Source organism: Furipterus horrens, unplaced genomic scaffold (assembly GCF_987537825.1).
Source record: "Furipterus horrens unplaced genomic scaffold, mFurHor1.1.pri manual_scaffold_9, whole genome shotgun sequence".
In the NCBI taxonomy this organism is placed as follows: domain Eukaryota; kingdom Metazoa; phylum Chordata; class Mammalia; order Chiroptera; family Furipteridae; genus Furipterus; species Furipterus horrens.
This window is the reverse complement of record NW_028327179.1, coordinates 6,218,256-6,237,114: the sequence shown is the minus strand read 5'-3', so window position 1 is coordinate 6,237,114 and position 18,859 is coordinate 6,218,256. Positions and strand designations below refer to the sequence as shown.

Below are 18,859 nucleotides of genomic sequence, written 5' to 3'. Positions count from 1 at the left end.
GATTCCCAGTCAGGGCACATGCCTGGGTTGCAGGCCAGGTCCCCAGTCGGGGGCGTGTGAGAGGCAACCACACAGTGATGGTTCTCTCCCTCTCTTTCTCCCTCCCTTCTCCTTTTTCTAAAATAAATAAATAAAATCTTAAAAAACAAAATCGGGGAAGAAGACTCATAGAACACTTGGTGTTTCCTTGATGAACAGCAACACTCTCTCAGACATTTGAGGACAGAAATGAGTGTCTGCTCAGCACCAGGAAGTCATTGGCTGCTTTACAAACAGATACATAGTGGGATCAAAGAACTGGGTTTTCTCCGAAGGACTTGTGTGTGGACGTGGAGGGCAGCGGGAGGCGTATTTCAACAGTTGGTGTGAAAGTGGCCTTGTCAGCCAAGGGGCCTTTTCCTTCCTCTGTTTGGGACGCGTGGCACAGAGAGACACAGGACGTTTCCCGCTCCGCTGCCCTTTCCTGAAGGGGAGAATCACTGCCTCTGCTTAGTTCATGGTCAGTTGAAGGATAAGCCAGCAAGAGGCAGAAAGAGGCTTTGGAGATGCACGATAGATAATCTCCCCGGGCTGGACTGAGGCCGTTAGACCGGAGAGCAGGTTGCTCTTCTGCCCGCCCTCAGGGGACAGGACCCTTGGCTGCAATGTGCTCTGTCACGGTGTCACTGTTGGCATTTTGCTAATTAGGGATGGGAAGCAGGAGCAAAGGGAAGCAGACATGGAGCTTGCTAAACCAGGGAGCATGAGCCTGCTTGCTTCACCGGGAAGCTGCAGCTTGGCGCACCCCAGGGGACCAAAGCACGCTGCTGTGAGGACAAGAACGTGCTCATGAGCTCTGCTTCCAAGCATCAATGTCTTCGGTGGGACGCTAGGCGGCACTGGGTCAAGGGCGAGCTCTTTGGTTTAGATCCGCTGTGAAGATAAGGGCTGTCCCGCTTTGTGGACAGGTATATTCCCAGCACCCTCACAGCACATCAGCAGGACTTAGCAAATGCCTGATGACTCACTGGCGCATTATAGAGCCCCATGGATTAAATTTTCATGTGCGTATGGGTCATCTGTGGATGGTGCTAAAATGCAGACTCCTAGGCCCTAGTTAGGAGTGGGGCCTGGGGGTCTGCACTTACAAGTAGCCCCCTGGTGGAGTGAATGCTGCCTGTCCCAACACTGATGTTTAATTTGATGTTGAGGAGAAAGGGAGTGACAGAAATTGTACTCTTTTTCTGGGGGCCAGCAAGGTACCAGACACAGCGTTTAGGAGGATCACACATTATTTCGTGTTCTCACGGCAAAGATTTGTTACGTAGTTACGGTCTTCCCATTTCCACATCTGGACGGGAGAGTGTAGGACTTTCAGGGAATTGTCTGTAATCCCAACGATAAAGCACAAAGCTAGAGACTACCTTGGAACATGAAAAAGTCCCCTGGGAATGTTGGCTGTTATTATATTTTTAATAACTTTATCTATCTTCAAGGTTGATGATTACCGATCACTTGGCGGTGTATTTGTTTACGGCAGGAATTCATTAATGAGTCTTTAGCTCTGCATGTTAACGAGAGGTTATTTATCAACATGTCTCTCCGCATGAGAGAAATATGTATCACCTGGGCAGGAAATCTAGTTAAGGGGGATCAGTCTTGTTGAAAAGATGTTTGTAACTGAAGTACTAGAGTTGCAATGCCAAATGTGTCAGCTCATGTAATATGTGATAATTCATGAAGGCCCATCGGCCTCACCGCAGCTGCTTGGGCTGGGGGGTGGGCATTGGCTGGGGGGAGACAGAGGATCATCTCTGGATGTGATAGCGTCTATCCTTTCCCTGCACAGTAAAGCTCATCATTAGCATCATCTCCAAGGGCATCCAGTCAACACTTTCTCTTGTACAATTGCTTAGCAGCAAAAATGAGACTGGAAGGATTAAAACCGGTAAATGATAATTTTTCCGAGTCAAGATGTAAAGGAGAAAGCCATCGCTCCAGTGATAATGTCTGTTTCTGTGGCCACTCCTCGGTGATGCCTGTGGACAGAATGCTAGCAAAGGAAGACTCATGTCCTTTCCCGGAGGCTGGGATAGATAGGGGTGATCCATGTTGCCCCAGGCAAATCTGAGGTCCCTCCCACAGAGACTCTGATTCCTTTCTTTATGTGCGGGACCTGGGGATCTGCACTGCCCACTGTGACAGGCACTGCCTCCGCCCTCATCCTGGTCCTGCTGCTCACACTTCATCTTCAGTGCTGAGCTATTCCTGGGTCAGGGTGGTCAGGAGAGACCCTGCCCCCTCTGCTCCCTGCTGGCTTCTCAGTGCCAGGTGGGGGCAGCCTCTCCACGTGGCTGCTGCCTTGGTCTGGTGTCATTACCAAAACTAAGCAAAACTTACTTTCTGGGAAGTCAAAATCCATGAAGAAGAGATCGAAGTTGGTAAATTTCTCGCTGCTTGCAATTTTTTTCAGCACATTGGAGAGTCGTTTTGCCCTCTGGATGCAAAGGGAACAGGGAGAATTCCGTGAAATCTAGACTTTTGTGAACCTGTTCAGGCAGAACAGAGAGATGGGTGGTTCCCGCCCCCACTCCAAGGCACTGAGCAGCTCCGCACATTAATTTCTATTTATGCACAAACTGTTAAAATTCATTAGGAACCAAATCAGCACAAATGAAAGTAATAAGATCCCGTTTCCCCTTCGGGATTGGTGAAGAAAAGATGAACAATCATGATAATGAAGGACAGTGCCAGGGGAGAGCTGATGCAGAATGTCAATTTGCTTAACCTTTCCAGAGAGTGGTTCAGCAAGATGGATCAAATCCTGAAACACGGTGTACGCTTTGACCCAATAATTTCCCCAGAAGCTTGTCTTAAGGAAACAGACATGGTGCACAAAGACACGCCCACTCACAGGTTTATTACAGTGCTGTTTATCCCCATGAAAAACTTGAAACCTTATATGTCCAACTCCAAAGGATGAAATAAATCATGGTACATTCATTTGTTGTATACTCTAAAATCATTCCAAAATCAGGACAGGGAGAAATAATTTATGAAGGTCAGAAGGCATAAAAAATATGTGTCTTCTGACATCATGAAGGCAAAAACCCCAAAATATCTATCTATGAAAGTAATATTGGAAAGACACACACACATACATATTAACCTTGGGTGGTGGGATTTGGGGTGATTTTATTGTTCTTTGTGCTTTTTTAAAAAACATTCTCCAAGGTTTTTAAAAATGGAAGTGTGTTTGTAAAAAGTTTCATTAAATCTTTTACAAAGAGATTCTTCATTCTCTGTAGAGAGAGGAAAGCTCTGGAGGGTGCGGGCCTCCTGGACCTTGGGAGATACCAAACACAGGGCCTAACCTTGCTCACTTCTCTCCGGCTCTGCAAATATGCCTAGAACCGGCTTTCAAAGGTGTGTGTGTGTGTGTGTGTGTGTGTGTGTGAGAGAGAGAGAGAGAGAGAGAGAGAGAGAGACAGGCCCCCACACACAGTGACTGACAGTCATGCTAGAAGCGACAGACCCAGAGGGGGCAGAAGGAGGGAGACAGGGCACCCCACATTTCCTTGCTCCCTCAAGCCCCCAAGAAGTTTGATGTTTCTATTCATGAACTTGGAGGCTATCCCCGTGCCAAAACCCCATCCCTCGCTGAGAACACTGCAGCAAACACAGGACAAGAAGGATCCAAACTGTTATCAAAAGGCCTGTGACAGTCCTACCTCAGAAGTGAGAGTCCGGAGAGTCCTGTTGGAAGACATCCAGCCATGGCAGGGGCTGACCTGAGGGCAGGGAAACACCACTTTGATTACAGGGAACCGTGCGGTGACCAGGGGCGCTTGGTTTTGGAATGAGTCAGCGGCAGCTCACCTGAAGACAGCTGAGGAAGGAATAGAACTGCTCGTAGGTCACGTCCTCGTTCAGCTGGCCTGGAAAACAGCGAGGGCTGGTGTGTCATATGTGTGTGAACATGGCGGTCAAAGGGGACACTTATGGGGGACCTTGGCTCATTTGCAGGAGGCTGGTGCTTCCGAGGACCCTCCCTGATGTTTCTGTTGGCGTGGCTCTTGAAGAATGTCTGGGCTCCCCTTCTTTCTGAGCCCCCTTGAAAGTCAGAGCTGGAGCTGGGGAGGGGCCTCAGGAGCTGACTTCCTCCTTGAACTGTCGGCGTGGGCTGGGGCAGAGCCTCGCCTGCTCTGGAGGGCACCATACAGGCCAGAGCATCACTCGTGATGGCCTTTGCGAGCAGCTGCTTTCTCCTGGCAACAGTATGAAATGCCAAGTTTCGGGGGCACAGAGAGCATTCAAGGTGGCAGTTGACAAACCCTCCTTTCCCAGTTTAGGACACCCAGGTCTGACCCGAGTATCCCCGGTGAGGACCAGGCAGGACATGGCAAGTGACTGGAAGGCTCTGTAGTTTGGTCAACTGGAGGCCTCGCCACCGGCTTGGGCAGCCACTGGAGGTGGGAGGCCAGCACACTACGTCCCTGCACGGCCCAGCGGATCTTACTGATTGAGCCCTAAGGAGTAGACATGCCCCATACTTATTTTTTGGTGCAGGTTAAAGAGGTACCTGCAAGTAAAGGTGATGCGCGCCGCAGGTGAGTTTGCCCAGAGCCTTTCTAAACATCCCTGCAGACGCACCATCTGTGGGACTTATTTCTTCCCTCTCACAGGTCCCGCCTCTCGTCCCTGCCCCCCAGCACACCCACCCCCAGAGGCAATTCCACTTTCTGGCTGTGGCTGAAGCACAAAACCCAGGCTCTCCCAAATCTCACGGGGGAGTGACTGATGTCTTATTCATTAACACTTCTCTCTTGCTCAAAACAACGAAGGAAAATAATAGGCCCTACCTCGGAGCGAAGACAAAGACTGAAGATGATGGAAAAGTCTTATTTTTCACTTATCCCCCAGATCAGTTAGACTGAGAGAGAGAGACTCAATTTTCTTGTCATAGAAGAAAAATATATTATCTCTCGGTACGCCTGAGTGAATCCCCAGACTGAAAAAGTACAGGCTTGTGATCGCCGTGAACGTCCTGGGGACATGCCAGACATCATCCTTTGCTCCCGGGGGTGCCCGTGTCTTCACATGTCCCGTGAATCCCAGCCCCTTGGCCTTTGCTTTCGTTTGCTGCCATCAACATGGAGCCCTGAGCGCCCGCTCTCTCCAAGAGGCCACTTTCCACCATTGGGCTGCTTCTCTGCTTTTTTTTTTTGGTAATTTGTCTCCTTTCTGTATGTGTTCCTGCTTGTCTCAGCACAGCCCGGCTGCAGCCAGGGACACCTTCAGCCTGCTCTGCACCTCGGATTCTCCATGTGCCTCAGCGATGTGGCTCCCACCCACCCCCCACCTCCCGCCCGGGGCCACAACCTCCCTTCCTCCGCCTCGTTCCTCTGTTGGAGCTGTGGCCTGGTAATAGACCTTAGATAGCTTGGCTGGGACCTTGACACCTGCTTGGCCCCGATGAGTCCCCTCTCCCTAAGAGGGGTCTTCTCTAGCACTCCCTGCTCAGGGGCTGAAGTCCTTTCAACCTGACAGAGGTGGCACCTTAGCGTGACCGTAAGCAGCACCACTGCACCTTCCCCGCTCTTACCTCCAGGCCTGGGAAGCTCTGACACCTAGAGGGACTGGAGGTGGCCCTGCTCCTGGACACTGGAGCTGGCTCCCCTTGCTGGGGGTGGGGGGCTGGGGGGTGGGATAAGCCCAGCCAGGCTCTCGCTTCATCCTGGCTGCCTCCCCTCTTCCCGCAGGCCTCCCGCCGAGGCCCCAGCACACACTTTAGGATGAGACCGCAAGGCGGGCCCTCCCTCGGAGCCTTCTCCCAGTCCCTGTCCCTGTCCCCTCTGTCTCCCTGTCATTCTGGCGCTGGCTCCAACTGGGCCAGTTCGATGCAGGGAAAAGCCCAGTGTGAGCAGGTAGGTCTGCTGAGCAGGATAAGGGCGAGTTAGGTGTGGGGAAGGGGAGCCGGGAAAGCTGTAGAGCGATGGTTTCCCTTCTCTCTGGTGTTTCTGCCTGTTGGGGGGTGGGGGGTGGGGCTGTGGGCTGGTCACGGGGGGTCAGTTGGAAGTGCTTGCGATGGGCTTATGGTTTTAAAGAGAAGAAGGAAAGAGTTCTTATTGCCATTGTCAGCCATTTACTCTTTCTTTTTAGGTGTTACCTTCTATCCCTCCTACTTTTTTGTACTTTTTAATTTTTTTTTAAGAATTTTCATTTATTTATTTATTTATTTGTAGAGAGGGGAAAGGAGAAAGAGAGGGAGAGAAACATCACTGTGTGGTTGCCTCTCACTCGCGCCCCCAACTGGGGACCTGATGTGCGACCTAGTCATGTGCCCTGACTGGGAATCGAACCAGCGACACTTGGCTCGCAGGCCGACGCTCAATCCACTGAGCCGCAGCAGCCAGGGCCCTATCCCTCTTACTTTGATGGCCATTTTGCCTACGGAGGAACCCTAGTATTAAGACTGATCCTCCCGACGTGTGCGGCCTGGAAAGAGGTGTCTGTGGCTCCCTGGTCAGCAGGGGGACCTGGTGCCCAAGGCTGGTCAACCGTGACCTGGACAGGCAGAAGGACTGTCCCTCAGTAACCAGGAACGGTGAGGGGGGGGGCATGTGTGTGTGTGGGGGTGCCGTGGGGGGCCAGGTGCTGGCCCATGGACGCCATGTGCTCCCTCTGAAGGTAAAAGGGCAGGTTCAGCCCCAGCTGGCCAGAGCAGCTGTTTGTGACCCCGTCGTTGGCAGTTCTCTAAGGCAGGGACTCTGGTATTTATTTAATGCGGGGACCATCACTGAAACTCTAGGCATCATAAAAGCCTGGTTTCAACAAAGATCAACTACACCTCCGTGGAATACCATCTAGGGTACTACTTGTTGTTGGCATCCGTCCGTCTCGAGAGACGATGGTGTAGCTTCTACTGAAGCTACAGAGCCTGGGCAGGGTGATATGGAGGGTCTGCTGTTGCCCATGCAGCAGACCCCCCCTCTCTTCGCAGCTGAAGGATCCAAGGGAAAGACGGAGTCAATACAGCTTGGCTTCAGGTGCGCCGCAGGAGTTGCCGGTGTTGACTACAACGTCAAACCGCCTTAGGGACTCCGGCTCCGGATTTTCTGTCGGGGTTTACTCCCTTAGCCTTTCCCCTGAAGAGGTATGCCGCAAGGCAGCGGAGGTTTTTTGGAATCAGAGTTTTCCTTCTCTGATGTGCCCTGACTGGAAGATCGAACCAGCGACACTTAGCTCGCAGGCCGACGCTCAATCCACTGAGCTAAACCAGCCAGGGCTCACAGCAGATTAGGGTTTGCATAACTAGGGGACAGGGATCTCCTGGGAAAGCTGTAGTCCCAGCACAGCTGGGTGGTGGGTTGGTTACTCTACTTAACCTCCCTACTGAAGAGAATTGGCCACTTTCCCTTCATTCACTTAACCCGGGGAGGGCCGGCCTGTTCTGTTGACTGGCATGGCCTTTGCTCTGCAAAGACTTCATACCACCCTCTGTATTTGCCATGGGCTGTTAAAGACAGATGTGTGTGCTCTAGAATTGAGATTTCTTTTCTCTTCAGAGTTGTAAGTAGACAAAGAAATGCGACTGTCTCTATAGAGAAGGAGCTGGACACCTAAATACCCTCTGTCCTATTGTGGGGGGTTTAGCTTTCTTTACATTCCCAGCTACTACTAAAACTAGCAAAAACACGTTCATTTAGACAGGGAGGGAGCCAGTAGTGAAATACAAGGCACACCCCAATGTACTTTAAAGTACAGTATGTTTTAAGTTGAAGAGTCATCCGGGTAAAATGAAGTGCTGTTGATGGTTGGCAGCAGAGGTCCTTAAGGAAGTACCACGTGCACACTCAACGGTAGCCAGCGACCCCAGACGCCTTGACCACGGTGTGCCCTTTGGACAGCTCCCAGGATGCTTATGGCTTGGACCAGTGTCATTGACACTCAGTAATTTCACTGTCAGCATCTGTATTCTGGTTTTCCCAGGGGACTTGTCTCTGCTGTCTCCTTTGAGAGCAAGATCTCCATCTTAGTATCATCTTTACCCTGCCAAAGCTCCTAAGAGGGATCTCAGACATATTTATGGAAAGATTGCCTTCCTCCTAGGCTGGGCCTGAGAGGACTCATCACTGGTCAAAGCCGACCTTTCTCAAAAGATCTTGAGTCAAGCCCTGGCCAGATGGCTCGGTCGGAGCATTGTCCCCTGCACCAAAATGTTGCGTGTTCGATCCCCAGCCGGAGCACGTATGGGAGGCAACCGATTGATATTTCTCTCTCACATTTGATGTTTTTCTCTCTCTCCTTTCTCTCTAAAACTGATAAAACATATCCTTGGGTGAGGATGCAAAAAGGAAAAACAGATCTTGAGTATGTAGAATCCTAATGTGTGAGGCTTACTCTCTGGTAATGCCTCAAAAAGACAATACGTTCTCCCTGGGATTTCAAATCACTGGTGGAGACTGTGGGACTGTCACAGCCCTCAAGGCCAGACCCTGACTGCGTAGTGACTCTCCAGCATGGCTGAAGAGGACAGGTCCTGGGGTTCATCACTCCCTCCTCCGGTCAGGAGTGAGCTGGGAGCCTGTTCTTGCTCTGGGCCTGTTACCTGCTGGTCTGATGCCCTGACATTCAACCTTGTCTTTGATGGACAGTCAGGCTGAGTTCTTTTCATCCTCCTGAGGCATGAGAGACTGAATTACGGATCCAGGGGTAATTCCCCAGCCACTTCCACTCCCAGAACTCTTTCCTAACCCTTAAGGTTGTCTACCTGGGTCTAAAGAGTATCATCATCGTGCTTCTAGGCTCAAAGACAGAAATAAATAGGAATGACCCCTGCATTTGCTTACACAAGGGCTTTGGGAATCAGAGTAGGGTGTTTTCTATTGATTAGGATGAGATCCATCCTAATCTATGCAGAGCAGCTGAACCCAGAGGTTGGCCCAGCATTAACCTGGGAACACAAAGGTCCAAAGATGGGATTTGCAGCAGGAGCAGGACAGAGACAGTGCGAAGGTAGCAGCCCTCTCCACAAGCCTTTTGTGTTACGTGAGCTGTGTGCCTGCCAAAAGGGGCAGGGGGGAGCTGGTAAATCCTGCCTGCTTCCTCTGTCTGTGAAGGACCCTGATGCTTCATTGAGGAATTCATGATTTATTTCCCATGGCAACCAGGCAGCAGGGATAATTTAGGAAATGAATAATAACTTAAAAACATTAACCACATTTTTGAGGGTTTCATCCTTCTCCCTAATTGGATTTTTTTTAAAAGGGTTGTTTATATAGAACAAACTGGTTGCATCTTTTTGTTCTCCCTGTTTTGGGAGGTGAAATGCTAGTGCCTGACTAGCAGCTGGAGAGAGGCCATTTGAGGACAAGGCAAAGCCTAGAGGAGTTTCTCAATCTTGCACACTCTTGGTTGTGGGGGGCTGTCCCGGGCATGGTAGGATGTTTAGGGCCATCCCTGGGTTCTACCCAATAAGTGCTGGTAGTGCCCCCCACCCCACCAGCTGTGATAATGGGTGGGGGTGGGTGGGCTGCCTCTGAGTGAGAGCCAGTGGCCTCCCTTCCAAACTGCGTGGAGTCGTTGTTACGTGCTGTGGTCAAGTCAAGTGGACAGTGTGGTGCATCTGAAGGAATTTATAGAGGCCGTGGAACGGGGGTTCGTGGAAAGAGAATGAAATGTAAAGTCAGAACACCCAAAGTCAAGTTCTTCTGGGTAGGATACAGTGAATCGGAAGTACGTCTTCCCCGCCCCCAGCTTCCCAGCCCCAAGCATTGCTGAGTGGGAGAAAGTTAGGAATTTGAAAACATCTCTTGGGGGAACTGCAGTGTTCACAGCCAGCGGCTCAAAGAGGCATCTCGGCCCACGTGGTTGTCCTTCATGTGTCCAAGGTGGCCCAGGATGGAGTCAAGTTCTCCAATGTGTGATCCCATTGTCACCTCGAAGGGGCGCGGTGAAAGCTGCGTGAACAGGAGGAATGTGCTGGGCAGCGTTTCCCTTGGATAACAGTGACGTTTATGGCACATTTCTTAGCTGCAGAGGAAATGACCTCAGTCTCACTGGGGAGGAGCCTGGGGTGTGGGTGTCTACTCTTGTCCCCCCGCCCCAAGCCCTTTGAGAGCCCCTGTCCTTTTCCCATGTAGGGAGGGGGAGGACTCCCTGAGGGAGGTGGGGGGCGGCTGGCTTCAACAGGAGTGCAGGAGGGGGACAGGAGGAGATTGAGGAGACACAGAAAAGTTACGTGTGCAAGAGGAAGAAAGCCCTCCTGAGGACGGCACTGCGCAAGGAGCCTGAGGTCTTCCCCTTTGACTTGCTCACCTGGCTCAGAAGAACCTGCTTGGACCTCCAGCACATCTTTCCTTGGGTTGGTATAAGGAGGTGGCTACGGCCATATCAGAGAAGGGGGCCCCCTTGAATGACAGACTGGCCCAGGTGCTGTCAATATGGGCTGAGGGGAGAGCACCCCGCTCCCCCGAATTTTCTGCCATAACACTTAGCCTCCTCTGACATGCTTTTGGAATCTTTTTCCCCACTGGAATATAAGCCTTATGTCGACTGGGGTTTTTGACCGTTATGCTCACTGCTGGGTTACTCAGGGCCCAGAACAGTGCCTGGCCCATAATTGGCAATGCGTTTTTTGAAAAGACATTCTCCTCCAAAACACAGAAAGAAGAGCCATGCTACCCCTAGCTTACTTTACAATGAGTTACGCAACCTTTGGCAAGCTATCGAACCTCACCGAGACTTCCGTTCTTCATCCGTTCGATGGAATGACTGAAAACATGGACCTCACTGAAGTGCTCTACGGACCAGCACAGCAACCCTTCCTGACGTGAATTACTACCGCGTCTACAATGTACTAATAGATGCTAATAGAAACTTCTGGGGATCGCTGAATCATTTCAGAGCCAAGGACTCCAAGGGAGTGTCAAAGGAGGGCGCCAGTCCTCTGGAGGACTGCAGTCTACAGAATTCGACTTGGCCTCCAGGGGGCACTTACCATTGAGATCCTGAGAAATCCTTCCCTTTGACTCTATGGAGGGTTCCCATCTCTTGTTTGGGCTTCCCCAGCGCATTCTAGAGTTCACCTTCAGTTAAAGGAGTTTCCTGACTTCAACTCTGACCTTTCAATTTGTCTTAATTCTTCATTAAATACGTCTGTCCTTCCTGGCTTTGGATCTGATTTCCCACCTTTGGAGACTGACCTTTAGCTCCTGCACCTGGGGGCACTCCCCTTCGTCATTTGATTCATGTACTGTGAAGACATTTTTTGGTGTTTTCCTACATGATATGAATTATATATATACATTGACATAGTAACATGGTTAGAGAGTAAAGTAGCGTCAAAGCAATACCGAGAGGATGATATCTGTTGTGCAAGTTATCCCAGAGAAAGGTCCCGTCTGGTAAGCCGTATAAAATAACATGGCTGCCATTCGGCAGGTGGGAATGTAAATACTTCAGAGTCTCCATGACCTTGGAATAGAATCGCTCAGGAGTGGTCATTTTTGGGACTGGGTCAGTCTTCCTGTTGGGAAAAGAAACAGAAAATATCTTACTCAATGCCAAGGATAGGTACATGCAAATACAAAATACCTGTCCCCTGAAGTTCTACCTTCCACCTCCCAACCATGCGGTGGTTATTGGTGCTATTTGAAAAACATTTCTGGCTTCCTGATTCCCGTGTGGTTGGGTGAGCCATGTAACTGGTCTGGGGAATGAGTTGTGAGAGGGAGTGACATATGTCATATCTGGTGGTATAAGAGTCTCTAGAAAGCTCTTTTTCTTTGCCATGGATGTGGGCAATGTTCCTAGACAGCAGTTATGAGTCCTGGAACAGTCACGTGACGACTTTTGATGGACATGTAGTGCGAGTGAGACATGAATGTTTGTTGCTTTATGCTCCTGAGATTTTAGGGGCTGTTTGTTCCTGCAGCATAACCTCACCTAACCTGACTGATATACACAGTGAATGGAATGAAAGGAGTCTGGTATGGATTATTATTTATTGGACACTGCAAGGTCTGTAACTTGGTCTTTAAAACTTTCCACCTATATTGCAGTGAGGGAAACAGAATGTCACGGAGAAATGAAGTTACATTATGTGCCCACAATGTGTCCGTCTGTTCTATGCTGAATTTGAGCTTTCGTGAATTTCCTGATGGACTGCTGTGTCTGGCTGTCCCCCTGCGATGCTCTCTGCCAGCAGGCAATTTCACTGGCACCACTGCTTTCCTCTTGGTAGTGGTGCTTGTGTTCTATGGACCATATTTGAAATTTGAAATCATATTTTTCTTGCTTCGTGAAAGTTAGTGAAAACAGAAAAAGAAAGTTTTGTAAGTACTTAGAAGAGCATCGGCCTAAAATCTAAGAATTTAAGACAAAGATGGAAATCACAAGGGAGCCAGAAGAAATAAAATTTTAGCCTCAATCAGACATATTTTGAACTTAAGCTGGTGGACTCTTTTTCATTTGGGTTGGAAAGAGACAAAATAAGGAATATGCAAGTGTCTTCTAGAAATACATCATTGAAAGTTACATTTAAACTCCTTTATTTTCAAGTTCTGTTTCAAAGGCAAGGTATAAATATGGATGCTAGAATACGTTTTGGCTTTGATATGTAAATCTATTATGGTCCATTTTTTTTTACCTAGTTGGCTTTGGTACACACAGGAGCACTTCAAGTTCACATTAAGATACTAACCTGCATTAACCTGGGAACATAAACACTCTAAGGTTTTCATTTACCCTCTAGGCTCTGAATTGCCTGATGTTAAACCGAATGAAACAATGATATATATACGTTGTGTTCTATTTGAGTCCTTAATGTTCCAAGCTTGCTGTGTGACCCTGAAATGGGTTGAATAGCATCCTTCAGAATGTGATCATATTTGGAAATAGGGTCTTTGCAGATGTCATCAGTTAAAATGAGGTTGTGTTGAATTCAGGTGGGCCTACGTCCAATGACTAGTGTCCTTGTAAGAAGAGGAGAGGACGCACAGACACACACAGGGAAGAAGGCCATGTGAATGTGGAGGCAGAGACTGGAGCGTTGTGGCCACAAACCAAGAAATGCTGAGCGTTGCTCGGCAGAGCATTAAGCATAATATTTCATTGAATGAGTATTAATAAGTGTGTAAAACAAATAAACTCTCATGATTGGTTCACTTGTAGCATCGTAGTGGGGTAGCAGGGAGCGATTATGGGGAAACTTTCACTTCCTAAGCCCTGTATTATTTGAACTTCTCAAAACAGATGTTACTTTGTAATTAGAGAAAAATATATAAATAAAACAGATTCCCATATCATTTTCATTATCCTTTCTAAAGGAGGAACGCTGGACTCCACTTAAGCTTTAATGGGAGGGGTAGAAAACATAATTTTATGTCATTTCCCTGATACCTACTTCAAATAAAATCACTTCCCAAATTGCTGCTATCCACAGGTAAGAGGATCACAAGGGCCAGTCTGTGACAGGCAGCATGTACCCACACAGAGAAAGAGGCAGAGCAAGCCTAGTGTTTTTGGGTAGCCAGTAAGAAGTTAGCTGTGATTGGTGTTTGTGCTTCTAAACTACGTACTGGGTTGCTTGGACTATCAGGAAGGAAGGAAGGAGGAGAGAAGGAAGGAAAGGAGGGAGAGAGGGAGGGAGACAGGGAGGAAGGGAGGGAGGGAGGGAGGGAAGGAGGAAGGGAGGGAGGGACTTGTTCCATTTGAAGAAATGCCAGCGTGTATTGGGTTGGCCAAAAAGTCTGTATGGTTTTTTTTTTTCTGTAAAATAAAAGACACGTTTTTCATTTTTACCAATAACTTCATTGAATTGGATATTTTAAGTAGGTTGGCTAGCTTCTGTGTGGAAGAACATTGATTGTTCTCAGTTAATGTCTCGATTTGATCGCTATCAACTGTAACTGGTCTACTCAACCGTGGAGCATCATCCAGTGAGAAATCTCCACCACGAAACTTCACAGACCACTTATGACACCTTCGATCAGTCCCAGCACCTTCTACAGACACTGCACACATCTTTTATTTTTGCGTATCAGTTGCATTTTTACCTTTCTTGAAATAAAGCATCATATGCCAAAAAATGTTGCATGTTTTTTCTCATCTTCAATATTAAAATGGCTACACAAAAATTCACCAATTATGATTCTTTAAAATGCACACTCATATGACAGCTGTCACACTATAATCTAACAAAATTGTTTCAAATGAAGTTAAAGAGAACGAAATGCTACTAGAGCCATTGTATGGAAAAAAACACATTTTGGGGCCAACCCAATAGAACAGAATGCTAAATTGGTGTTTTGTTACCTCGGGAAAAATTACAGTATGTCCTGAACACTAGTCTCCCTGCTCTGCATACAAAGGACTCACGGGATTCGAGAAGAGGCTGCTTCTACCTGCTGGGGGCAGAAGGCAGGTGGGGCCTTGGCTTGATGTGCATACGTGCACAGAGCTCTAGAAGGACCTGAGTCTGTGGGGAGATCTGTGCTGCCTTGCGGGTTCATTCAGACCAGGCGAGCCCCCCCAGAGTGAGCAGGTTTTACATACACGGCGTGCCTGGTGTGCAGAAGTGGGCGTGACGTGAGAGCAGGCTGGGGGGCTGCGTTCTGTCCTCTGTCATCAGTAAAGCCCCTGCACATTGCCCAGTGACTTCTGCCTTGGCACCTCATTTTTATGTTTTTGTTTTTTCTGTTGCTGATACAAGAGCACCGGCACTGGCACAAAGCAGTTATGCCCAGTGGAGTCTCTTCAACCACACCAAGGCCAGATACTACCAAGCAAGTCTCCCCAGTCCCTACTTAATGATTATTTTGTGGCCAGAGTCTCAGCCCTGATGATAGACAAAGAATCTGAGCTAATTGGTACTCATGAAAAGGGCACCCCACACGCTGAGCAAGCGTGACCCTCAGTGGCTGATTACTCAGGGGACTCAAATGGGAGCCTCGTGGTGCTCACGAGCCATCCCCCAGGTGCCCCCGTGTGTGCGGCTGCATGATTGACACCCCTGGGTCAGTGAGATCGTCTAACGGGCAGGGGCAAACGGGGTGGGCGGCCCCTTCAGGATGTCATAGAAAGTGACATCTGACTCTGTCCCTGGAAAGTTAGCCATGCCTCTGACCTGTGTACTCTTTTTCCTCTGAGGACAGTTAAGGGGGCTTCGCCGGAATGTTCTGGAGACCAAAGAGTGCCAGTGGTTTGGAGACCCCCCTCCTAGGCCTTCCTTGATGGGCTGAGCTGCGACTACCTGACCCTTTTCAACCCAGGGGTCCTGGAGTCACTGTCAGGCCCACTTCGTCAACCCACGCCTGCCTGCCCACTCCGGTGCCCTGCGCCCCCTCACACGCCAGCGAGCTCAGGCCAGTCACTCAGATGGAGAGGTGGGGGGGTTGCCGAGCTTCCAGAGAAGAAATTTGAGAGCCAGCCTGGGGCACATACGGGGCGCGGGGGGCAGAAGAGGGACTGAGAAGTGGGTGCCCACCCCTGCACTCTCATGCACGCCAGGAACACAGGGCTGGCCGGAACAGACACGTGCCTCGCCCCTGGGTGGCTCAGAGGCTGTTCCTGCCCTAATGGATTGTGTCTGATCATGCTGAGTACCCCCCCTGATGTGGGTGCAGGCCTGTGATCTTTTCCTCACTCAGGCGGGTCTTCCAGCCAGGTTTCCCCCGGCCAGGGCCAGAGAGATGTGCCCCTGTCAGGGAAGAAGGCAGACAGCCGCTGTGGAAGACACTTTCTAGAACCAGAGCCACAGCCCGAGACGTACCCTTACTGAGTGCTTAGGCCTCACCCACAGCCAGCGTTTGGGTTTTCCGAACCCCTGGTGAGAGAACAAGCCCTTTTCTTCGGGCCAGCCAGCTGTGATCACAGGGCTTACCTCCCGCCCAGCCCCCTCCAAGAGGCATCTTGACACAGTCTGGGAATGGGGTGGGGACTTCTGCACTTGCATTACCCCATGCATTGAGATCCTGGGTCCCCTAAAAGTGGGTGTGGCCTCGGTGCTTGGTGCCTGGATGGAGGAGGCTGAGCCAGAGAATTCCTCTGAGCACAGTCCTGTTCACCCCACCCCCACCCCCCCGGCAGGTTTCTACCATTTGCTTGGGTGAAATGGATTGTCTCCGGGCGGAGCAGGCGCCTCGGGTCAGCCCCTTGCCTGACTTCTCTTCCTACAGTGCTGATCAGGTAGCTGCCAGGCCGGAGTGGGGGTTGGGGGAGACTCGGAAACACTGTCATTGCAGAAAAAAACTGCTGGGAGCCCAGGGCACAAGGACAACCGTGTCGGGTGGCCCTGGCTCTCTGTATTCAGTAAAAAATGTAGAATTGATCACGTCTAGCTCCCCTGTGGAGAACGGAACCCTGTCGACTTCTGTGGCAGGTGTGAGATGCTTTTGTAATTCTATCCCACTTCTAGCAACTACAATGTTCTTTTTGGTGCAGTTGTGTTGGGAGGCTGGGGAACCCTTGTCGTCACCCCTGATGACTTGAGGGCCTGAAGGCCCCTCCCTTTCCCCCCCCCCCGCTGCTGGCCTTGGCGCCCCAGGATCTGCTGCTGGAGCTCACGCACATGCGCCCGGGTCCTTCTGTCCTTCTCTCCTTCTGTATCACTCACAGTCCGGAGCTTCTGAGAAGCCCAGGGGAGCTGGGTTGGCTTAGGCCAAAGTGAGTTCAGTTACAATGAGATGCATTGGTTCCCCTGTATGGTCTTGTTTCCTGAATTCCGGACCCTAAAACCATCTTCCAGTCATGACCTTCATTCACTTAACAAGAGTTGACTGAGTAACTGCATGAGTTCAGAGGTTGGCAAAGAGGCGCATGATTGCATTATGTCAGGAGGAGCAAGCCGGCATCACCGGCATCCCAGAAAAGGAGAGATCACGCACGTGTCCTCGAACTTGTTCCAGGAGGGACTTCTTATGCAACTCGTTGCCGGCGTGAGCTTTTTATGAAGTCACTTTGCTCGTTTTGGGTTATCTGCTCCACCTTGACGTTTTGGCAGATGGGGAGGTGTAGCTGCCATCTGCCTTTATTTTTCTAACCCCTCCACAGGATGCTGCAAAGTGGGCACGGCAGGGACCTCCCACACTGCCAGCTCCGTTCTTTCACCCAAATGCTTGCTGCTGCTCTGCCCAGATCCCGGCGGGGGGCGGGGGAGGCAGAGGAGGGAGGCTGGCACACGTCTCTGGCTGATAGCTGCCTGCCCTTGGCTCTTCGGAAAAGGCAAAGCGGGCCCGGCTGAAAGGGCCCCTGGGTAAGCAGATTCTGCTGCAAAAGGGCAGTTTCAGGGCTCTGAGTGTCAGAGTCAGTGCCTCTTTCTGCAGGTGTCCTTTGCTCAGGAGAACTAGTCTGCCTTCTGTCCCCTCTGGCAGAGCATGACCCAGAGGCTGGAGCGGCACCTGCAGGCTTGTTCTGTTTTTTTTTTTTTTTGTATATTTTATTATGTTGTTACAGTAGTCCCAATTTTTTTCCCTTTGCTCCCCTCTGCCCAGTACCCCCTTTCCCTCCAGCAATCCCACCCCCCTTAGTACATGTCCATGGGTCGTACATATAAGTTCTTTGGCTTCACCCTTTCCTATATTATTCTTAACTTCCCCCTGTCTATTTTTACCATCTGATTATGCTTCTTAGTCCCTGCACCATTTCCCCATTTCTCCCCCTTCCCCCTCCCAGCTGATAACCCTCCAAAGGATCCCCACACCTATGATTCTGTTCCTGTTCTGGTTTGCTTAGTTAGATTTTGTTTTTATTTTTTAGGTTCAGTTGTTGGTAGTTGTGAGTTTGTTGTCATTTTAATGTTCATAATTTTGATCTTCTTTTCTTAAGTAAGTCCCTTTGACATTTTATATAATAACAGCTTCATGATGATGAGCTCCTTTAGCTTTACCTTGTCTGGGAAGCACGTTATCTGCCCTTCCATCCTAAATGTTAGCTTTGCTGGATAGAGTAATCCTGGTTGTAGGTCCTTGCTTTTCATCACCTTGAATAGTTCTTCCCAGTCCCTTCTTGCCTGCAAAGTTTCTTTTGAGAAATCAGCTGAAAGTCTTATAGGCACCCTTTTGTAGGCAACTCTCTGCATTTCTCTTGTTGCTTTTAAGATTCTCTCTTTATCTTGAACTTTTGGCATTTTAATTATGATGTGTCTTGGTGTGTTCCTTTTTGGCTCTAGCTTGTTTGGGACTCTCTGTGCTTCCTGGGCTTTTATGTCTATTTCCTTTGCCAAATTTGGAGAGTTTTTCTTTATTATTTTCTCACATAAGTTTTCAATTTCTTGGTCTTCCTCTTCTCCTTCTGGCACCCCTATGGTTTGGATGCTGGCACATTTAAAGTTGTCCCAGAGGTTCCTAAGCCTCTCATTTTTTTCAATTCTTGTTTCCTCATTCTGTACTGGTTGACTATTTATTTCTTCCTTATGTCCCAAATCATTGATTTGAACCCCAGTTTCCTTCCCTTCACCATTGGTTTTGTGTGGATTTTCCTCCGTTTCATTTAGCATAGCCTTCACTTCTTCCCTTATGCATTTACCATACTTAAGCATATCTGTCAAGTCTGTGAGCATCTTTATCACCAGTGTTTTGAACTCTGCATCTGTTAGGTTGTCTATCTCCTCGTCTGTTAGGTTGGCTATCTTCTTGTTTGTGAGGTTGGCTATCTCCTCGTCGCTTAGTTCTCCTACTGGAACCTTGATCCATTTCCCCTTTTGGGCCATACTTCTCTGTCTCCTCAACTTGACAGGATCCTGTTTTTCTTTGCCTCTGTGTCTTAGGTAGAGCTGTCACACCTGTTATGTTGTAAGGGGCGGAGCCTTAGGGATTCGTCATACAGGTTGACCGGTTTCACCACGTTGTGGTGCTGTATGTGGGGGAGGGGTCTGAGA

At 49.5% G+C, this 18,859-nt stretch overlaps 1 protein-coding gene across 1 annotated transcript in view; it reads right to left on the bottom strand.

The window, feature by feature from the left end:
• The window catches only part of AOAH (acyloxyacyl hydrolase), a 130,228-nt gene that overhangs the window by 13,127 nt on the left and 98,242 nt on the right, over window positions 1–18,859 (bottom strand). The window contains exons 16-19 of the mRNA XM_090287019.1: window positions 11,337–11,509; window positions 3,859–3,917; window positions 3,711–3,770; window positions 2,380–2,476 (exon numbers count right to left, since the gene is read on the bottom strand). Coding sequence (XP_090143145.1) covers window positions 2,380–2,476; window positions 3,711–3,770; window positions 3,859–3,917; window positions 11,337–11,509 — 389 coding nt within the window. The remainder of the gene's footprint in view (window positions 1–2,379; window positions 2,477–3,710; window positions 3,771–3,858; window positions 3,918–11,336; window positions 11,510–18,859) is intronic.